This window comes from Pinus tabuliformis, chromosome 8 (assembly GCF_031772625.1).
Source record: "Pinus tabuliformis cultivar Carrire ecotype Pingquan chromosome 8, CPIR1, whole genome shotgun sequence".
Taxonomy (NCBI): Eukaryota; Viridiplantae; Streptophyta; class Pinopsida; order Pinales; family Pinaceae; genus Pinus; species Pinus tabuliformis.
In genome coordinates, this window is record NC_142294.1 from 743,973,018 (window position 1) to 743,981,439 (window position 8,422).

Sequence of the window (8,422 nt, forward strand, 5' to 3'; positions counted from 1 at the left end):
CTGCCTATCAAGGCATGGAGAAGGTGAAGACTGTAAAGTTGCAGATGTTGAGGAGAGACTTTGAAAATCTCAGCATGAAGGAATCTGATACAATAGATTCATTCTTCACTCAGGTTATTGGCTTGATAACCCAGATAAGATCTCACGGTGAGATTCTTGAAGATAAAAGGATTGTAGAGAAAATCTTGAGATGTTTACCCTCAAGGTTTGAATCTATTGTGGTGGCAATAGAAGAAACAAAAGATCTCTCACAGTTCACGGTAGATGAGCTGAGTGCTTCTCTGTTGTCTCATGAACACAGACTGAGTAGAGGAACAGATTCCTCATTTGAGCAAGCATTCAAGACTCAGATGTCTTTTGGCCAAAGAAGAGGTCGAGGCAGAGCAAATAACAGAGGTCGTGGAAGAAGCCAAAACAGAGGCAGAAATTATCCTGCTAGCACAAGCGGAAGGAGCTGCAATCAGAACCAAGCTGAAGGTTCAAGCAAACAGCAAGCTCATGGACAAAGGTATGACAAATCCCAAGTCCAATGTCATTATTGTAAAAAATTTGGGCACTACGCCAATGAATGCAAGAAAAAACAAAATGACATGAATAATAGGCAGAATGCTAATTTTGCAAATGAAGAAGAGAAGAACCCAAAGAACGTGCTGTTAACATGTAACATAGCACAAGACAAACAAGAAGATTTTTGGTTCTTAGACTCAGGTTGTAGTAATCACATGACTGATAATATTGCAATGTTTGCCAATCTGGATGAAAATGTGAAATCTGAGGTAACAACAGGGACTGATGATAAGATAACTGTCAAGGGTAAGGGCAGAGTCAGTATTCGAGAAAAAAATGGAGAACAGATGATTGTGCCAGAGGTATACTATGTACCTGGTCTGAAATGTAATCTTTTGAGCATTGGACAGCTCATAAGCAAAGGTTACAACGTGTTCTTCAAAGATGATTTGTGTACTACCAGTGACATACCTCCAAGTAATAAGATCATTGCACAGGTGCAGATGACCAGCAATAGAATGTTTCCTCTCAAACTCAGGGCAGATTTGAAGGAAGGAAGAACTATTGCGGCTGTAACACAAGAAGTCTTTCAGGAACAAGTGAAAGATGTGAATTGGTTGTGGCATTTGAGATTTGGACATCTCAATTTCGGAGGTCTGAATCTGTTGAACAGAAAGGGAATGGTAAAGGGATTGTCGTTGATTGAGAAACCGGACAGCCTTTGTGAAGGCTGCATCTTGGGCAAGCAGCACAAAGAAAGCTTTCCAACAGGAAAGAGTACAAGGGCAAAAGCACCCTTGGAAATTGTTCACTCTGATGTGTGTGGACCGATGCAAATACCATCATTTGCTGGAAATAAATATGTTTTAACTTTTATTGATGATTACACCAGAAAGACATGGGTGTATATGCTGAAACAGAAGAGTGAAGTGTTTGAGAAATTCCACCACTTCAAAACTCTTGTTGAAAAGCAGTGTGGGCATTATATCAAAGTGCTCAGAATAGATAGAGGAGGAGAGTACATCTCCCAAGACTTTCTGCGTTTTTGCAGAGAGAATGGCATACAAAATCAGTTCACAGCAAGGTATACACCTCAGCAAAACGGTGTTGCTGAAAGAAAGAATAGGACCATTCTTGACATGGTTAGAAGTATGCTGAAGGCAAAACACTTGCCGCATGAGTATTGGGCAGAAGCTGTTACTTGTGCAATTTACATCTTGAATAGATGCCCAACTAAAGCTGTCATGAACAGAATACCAGAAGAGGCATGGAGTGGTCAAAAGCAAACTGTCACTCACATGAGAGTATTTGGTTGTGTGGCATATGCACATGTACCGGATCAGCTAAGGCAAAAGCTTGATAGTAAGGGGGAGAAGTGTGTCTTTATTGGCTATTGTGATGAGTCAAAAGCATACAAACTCTATAATCCATCCACCAAGAAATTAATAGTAAGCAGAGATGTGCAGTTCATTGAAGATGAAGCTTGGGATGGAAGCTTGGAAAAAACAGTGAATGTGAAGACAATTGTGTCTCATGAAGAACAAGAGGAAGGGACAACAGCAAATAATCCTTCCTTGGTGGCTCCTCCTCCACCACAGCAAGTACAACAAACCACACCACAAGCTGGAATTCGAACAGCCTTGAGAAGTCAAGGAAGAACAGTTGCTGTTACACCACAAACAGCTGTTGCTGAAACACCACAGGGATCAGAAATACCCTCAAGTTCGGATGGAACTCCAAGCACACCAAGAAGACCAAGATTCAGAAATTTGAATGAGATTTATGAACAAGGAGAGGTAAGTAACAATACCGGTCTGAATTCATTATTCGCTTTGTATTGTCATATTGATGACCCAATCCATTTTGAAGATGCTGTAAATGAAGATAAATGGATTGAAACAACAAATGAAGGTATGAATTCTTTGTTTGCTTTATCTAGTCATGTTGATGACCCTGTTTATTTAGAACATGGAGTTAAAGATAGGAAATGGACAGAACCCATGAATGGGAGAAAGGAATTAAAGTTCCTTGAAGATATGTTTAAAGAGTATGGAGTTCGATGTGTAACTCTTGCCAAGATGGCTGAGATGGGCTTCACTGCCAAAACCCTTGTCAATATGACAGAGGAAGAGATTGAAGATTTGATGAAGACCCTGGAAGAAATCTATCATATGAATCTTCCTATAGGGGAGATATATGGAATTAAATATGTTATAAGAGCAGAGAAGGAGCAGGTTGCTGATATTCTGACCAAACCATTGGATCAGAAAAATTTCGAATTTTTGATGAAGTGTCTGTGTATGACTGATAACCCAGCAGTTGAAATTAAGGGGGAGTGTTGGAATTTAATTCCAACTGCAACAATGAACAGCTGGACAAGAATCTGATCCGCAGTAAATACTCCAGGCTGTTCAGTGCAGCAAAGTCGCCTTTGATATTTTTGCACATAAATGTGCATTAAACTCACAGAATCGACTTCCCCTGCAGACAGCCGACTTGTTCTTGATAAAGGCATCACTGCCTTGCTGCATTCAATTCACAGATAAGTGTTAGAAGATATTTTAATTATTTTATTGTTTAAATCAGATATGTTTTAAACATATAAATGTAATGAGCGGCAGTAGTGATTTACCCCTTTGCAAAGAGTAGCGCAGCAACGCTCGAATGTAATTTCTGTTGAATGTGAAAAGAATGTGCAGCAACACGAGCTCATATGAATGAAGCTTTTTGCACAGCAGTGCAGGGACTGAAATGTAAGGTTAGCAGCAGATTGATAGGGAGCAGAGGAGAGCACGTAGCAACGAGATGATAATACTTGCCAGATAGTGAAACGCACAGCAGTGCACAGCAGGAGTAGATGCAACAGCACAGCAGAGAGCAGAAAGGGAAAAATGCACAGCAGTGCAGATATTTGAATGAAATTTGTTTAACAGATATTTATTTGTGTGGAACAGAAGCGTTCCTTGGTGAATCTGTTTTGTAATAGAAGTTGTGAAATTCCCTCAGTATGAGGAAGACAAATCTGTAACAATTAGTTTATTTTTAATAAACGCAAGTTAATTTTTCCCGTTGCTATTACACCGTAACTCAAAAAATACTTGATGTAAAAAATTTACGTTGCTGCAACACCACGAACAGCGTTGCTGCAACACAAGTTACAACAACTAAAAAAAAACTTTGTTGCTGAAACACCGTTTCCAGCAAGCGATTTTTTCTTTTTCTGTGCAAAAATAGAGTGCAAAAACAGAGCAATTTTTGTCTGTCTGTTATGGAATTTATCAGAAAATTCCAACAAACCCTATTGATCCCTGACCAAAACCGAAGAGAGGAGCAAAGAATTGTTGTTTTAGCAGTTGTGGGAAAAGCCTGGAGCAAAGAATTATTGTTTTAGCAGTTGTGGGAAGCCTGATAGATGACAGATGGCTAACATGCCAACAGTCGGTTGTGGTTAATGTAGCCGCTTACACAACACTGTTTAGTTGGCCTTAAATTAAAGCTTAAGAGAAGGTAATGATACCTAGAAGTTGGCCTTAAAATAAAGCTTAGAATAATATCCTAAAGTTTTCAAACTTACAACAATATTGTAAAGTTATCACCAATGATAGCTAAAACTTAAGATAACATTGTAAAGTTAATATATTTCTCACGGTAATTAAAACAACGCTGCAATAAGAGGTTCATTTGCTTGCCCAATTAAACAGCGAAAAAACTTTGGTTAAATTTTTCAATCCCTCCCACATTACCAAGTAACGCCAAAAACTTTGTCTAAATAAAAATGATATAGAAAAAAATCAACTCAATTAATATGCGGTCAATCGCATAGCTATCGCTATATACCTATCTAGGCAGGTATAATAAGAGTGAAATCTATATATTCAATCATATCTCTAATTCGATGGTGTAAAAGTGGCTATAACACTCTAACTTCCAACTCTTTAGATCAAGTACACTTCCCCATAACATAGCTATATTGATATCATCGTATTTCACTTTAAATAAATTATATCATAGTGATTTAATTACCCAAAAAAATACACTAATTACAATTATAATAGAAATGATAAAGTGTGATAAGAAAATGTATTTATTTTAGCCTTATTGATATCATCGTATCTTTACTTTAAATAAATTATATCATAGTGATTTAATTACCAAAAAAATACACTAATTACAATTATAATGGAAATGATAAAGCGTGATAAGATAATGCTTTTATTTTCGAAATTGATTAGATTATAATTAATTATATGATATTTTAGAAAATATATTTATAACAGGGTTATTGAAAAATAAAAATAAAAATAAAAAATGTTTATATATATTATAAAAAATAAAAATAAAAAAGGTTTATATATATTCTTATAAAAAATAATGATTAAAATTTTTTTTTTATAAAATTATATAATTAAATATTGGAATTAAAAGTCATAAATATATTATAATAAAGAAAATAATGAATAAAATAAAATTTTCGATATAGAATTATATAAATAAATATTGAAATAAAATTGTTTTGATGACGTTTGTGTTAAGCTAGTAGAGTTTGGACACCCTTTGAGATCCATTTTCAACTTTTTTTCATAAGATTTGAACTTGAAATCTGGTGAGGACTAAATTCTACTCAAATCAACTAGTCTACACCTCATGACTTAAATTAAATAATAACTACCAAACCATATAAATTAAATGATTTGAAATCCAATGAAAATTAAACCCTACTCAAACCAACTAGTCTACACCTTATGAGTTAAATTAAATATTAGCTAGTGCAACCATATAAATTAAATGGTTGGCAAATAGGCATCGAATCCAAAATAACCATTAAAACACTTACTTCACCATACATCTCATATTGCTAAAATTAAAAAAAATCATAATTATTATTACTGATAAAAATATAATATATAAATTAAACATATAGACATTTCAAAATGCAAAAAATTCTTATTAACAATATTGAAAATTAAATCACTATCATCCACTTAATAATTTTAATAATTAAAATAAAATTCTAAACACCTAAATATAATTAATAATTTTAATAAATCTTAAACTTATCCACATCCGGTGATTAAAAAGTCACTCGCTTATCTGATCGGCCCAATAGAAAGTTCTTAAACCATTTTAAATAACTCAACATTTAGACAGAGCTCAGATATTTTTATTCTCATGGTTCACTCGGAATTTTCTGCACATGCTCTCTGCCACCAACACATGTTTGACTACGAATTTTTTAGCAGGGTGCCTTAATGATTGATAATATGGCATGTGAAAGTGTCGCGTTTCCTTTCTAACATCTACCTGTATAAATTATTAAAAAATAGCGATCCGTTTTGGATGAACAGAAGGCAGAAGTATATAATCCACACGCTTCTTTTATCACTGAATCATAAAAACTGATTTGTACAAAAAAATAAAACATGGCCACTGTCGTGCCTTATCTATGAAGCTACAACACAAATTGACTTGAAAAATGAAGAATCCCTTCGCTGTCACACGTCCTTTTTACATAAAGCACGATGGGTTTCAAGAATGGTTTATCTACAGGGACATTTGATGCAGAGTTACAGGTGAACATACATACTTGAATCTCCCGCTGTAGTTATGTGTACCAAGAAAGAATCCATCTTGATTTGGTAACATCCGCCACAATTGGCCATGACCACTAATATCACAAATGCACACATGGTTGCTACGATCGCTGTATATGTATATTAGATCTCCCATGCCCTTGCATTTCACTGTAGCTTCCCACCATCCCTCTTCTTCTTCCTCTTCCTCGTCTTTTCCAGTGACCAAATTAAACATGTGAGAAGGCATTCGATCTATCTCTGTGCACTCAACATTGGTGGCCCCATTGGTTACAATATGATTGAAGTTCCACAGTCTGAAACTCATCCCACCATCGTCTCGCCTTAATCCTCCCACAATCAAACCCTTCTTCGAGTTGCCTGACACTAGGATCAAACTCCCCTGCTCAGCATGAACTGCTGATATTGAAGGAGGAGGGGGTCTCAGTGTCCCAACAATTTCCCAGCGCTTCGTTTGCAAATCAAAATAGCAGCAATCTCCGCTATATCTTTCCAGCAAGTAAATTCTGTCATTGAAAACAGCAGAGGAGAGCCATGTAGAGGACGCGCTTGCTTTGAATCGGTATGGCAGGGGATCCAACAACTCCCACACACCTGAATTCAGATCAAACATCTCGGTGCATAATGGATCAATGTCTTCTCTTTCAAAATCACAGACCCCACCAACAACGAAGATATGATTATGGGTGCGACCTCCAAGGTAGCAGAGCAGGGGATGTTGATGCCTCCAACAGCTCATGGGAGGGCTCTCCTCCCATTTACCTTTTGGATTTAGAAAACTCAAAGTGTACTTGATACGGCGCCCTGCGAGATAAAATAAGATCCCATTCCCTTCCTCAACATTCATCGTAATACTACAAGGCTCTTCGAATTTCTTGGGGCCGCCGCAATCTGAATCGATCGATGCAGGAAAACCAATACGATTCCACCTCCAGGCCAGAGGATCGAATCCTATGACTCTATTTTTGCCAGAGCAGAGGCTTTTTGATTGCCCAAGAACAAATAGCCAGGGCTTCGATGCATGAATAGGAAAAGACACGGCGCGTAGCAAATGACTGGAAGCGATGAAGGAGCGCCACTCCTTGCAAACGACGGCGGCATTCAAAAGATCTGTGATGGGGAGAGAAGCAAGAATTATCTGGATCAGCTCATCTGATAACAGTGAAATTCTGGACGATCCCTCAAAATTATCCATTGAAATTTCAAGACCGAACTCCTATAACTTGAAGTGGGTCTTGGATTTATATATTGTGATCTGAAGGCCTTTGGATGACGATAAGGTGCGGTCGGACCCATCAGACATGGAGTTCCTTCCCTCTCACTGCTACTGAAAAGATGTTTTGAGCAATTGGCACTCCAACAGTGAAATGGGTGAATATGAATTTAAATTTGTAACCCAACTATTCAATTTTTTCTTTCCAAAGTAATATATATATCTTTCAAGTTAAAGAATAAATATGAATAAAAAACCAGTGGCTGCTAATGAAACGTAAGGTTTAGATAAGGGATGAATCATGAACCTCCATATTTTCCACTTTCCTTGTAATAACCGTGTTCAGAAAATGGGATTGAAACAAAATTACTCTACATATTTGGCGCTTCACTTATATATTACTCTCTCTCACGTTGACTTGCAATCGTTATAGTTAGGTTTGTAAGTTGTAACACTTTGTTACAATTATACGAACGCTGTCTTTTTTCAGATTTTCGCAGAAACTGTAACATTGCATTAGGGTTTACATTTGGGTTTAACGTAGTTGTTCTTTTGCAATGCTGGCCCGTATTTTCACTGAATTTTTAATTTTTTTTGGGTTTTGAGTTTTCTTTCAGGTTTTCTGGAATGTTTTATGTGATGAAATAGTGAGGTAAGAGTTGGAATTGGAGAACGTGGGAATGAAAAATGTGAGGAGCAGGCAAGTGGAGAACGTGAGAGTGAAATGTGTGATGGCGAGGAAAGTGGAAGATGGAGATGAGGAGGTAGGAAAGTGGCACGATTCTCTGACTCTGGAGTCATGTGGAGTGCACTGGAAGAATTCATGGCGAAATTATTGCCCTTCACTCAGCCTCATTCAGTGGACTAACATGAAAAATGATGTACGTAATACGATTGATTTACGTAAACCAAAAGTTCATCTCGCAATCATCATATCATTGTCTCTTAAGAATTCCTGAATTCATAACACAAATGAGTTTTTAAGTTCGGTGAGAATATACTGACTATCCCAATCCCATTTTAGTGAACGTGAAACTTTTGAAATATGATTTATTTTACTTTCATTATTAAACAAAATAGAAAATTATTAATTAAAATAGAAAATTATATC

General features: G+C 36.5%; 1 protein-coding gene across 1 annotated transcript; it reads right to left on the reverse strand.

The window, feature by feature from the left end:
• Positions 1-6,048: 6,048 nt before the first annotated feature.
• Positions 6,049-7,293, reverse strand: LOC149237726 (F-box/kelch-repeat protein At3g24760-like). Its single transcript, XM_089369370.1, has one exon. The coding sequence runs from the start codon at positions 7,291-7,293 to the stop codon at positions 6,049-6,051; it is 1,245 nt and encodes a 414-aa protein (XP_089225496.1).
• Between the last annotated feature and the right edge of the window lie 1,129 nt (positions 7,294-8,422).

What these genes read in the sequence shown, in the direction of transcription:
- LOC149237726 (XM_089369370.1), bottom strand. Translation starts at nt 7,293, where the DNA reads ATGGATAATTTTGAGGGATCGTCCAGAATTTCACTGTTATCAGATGAG.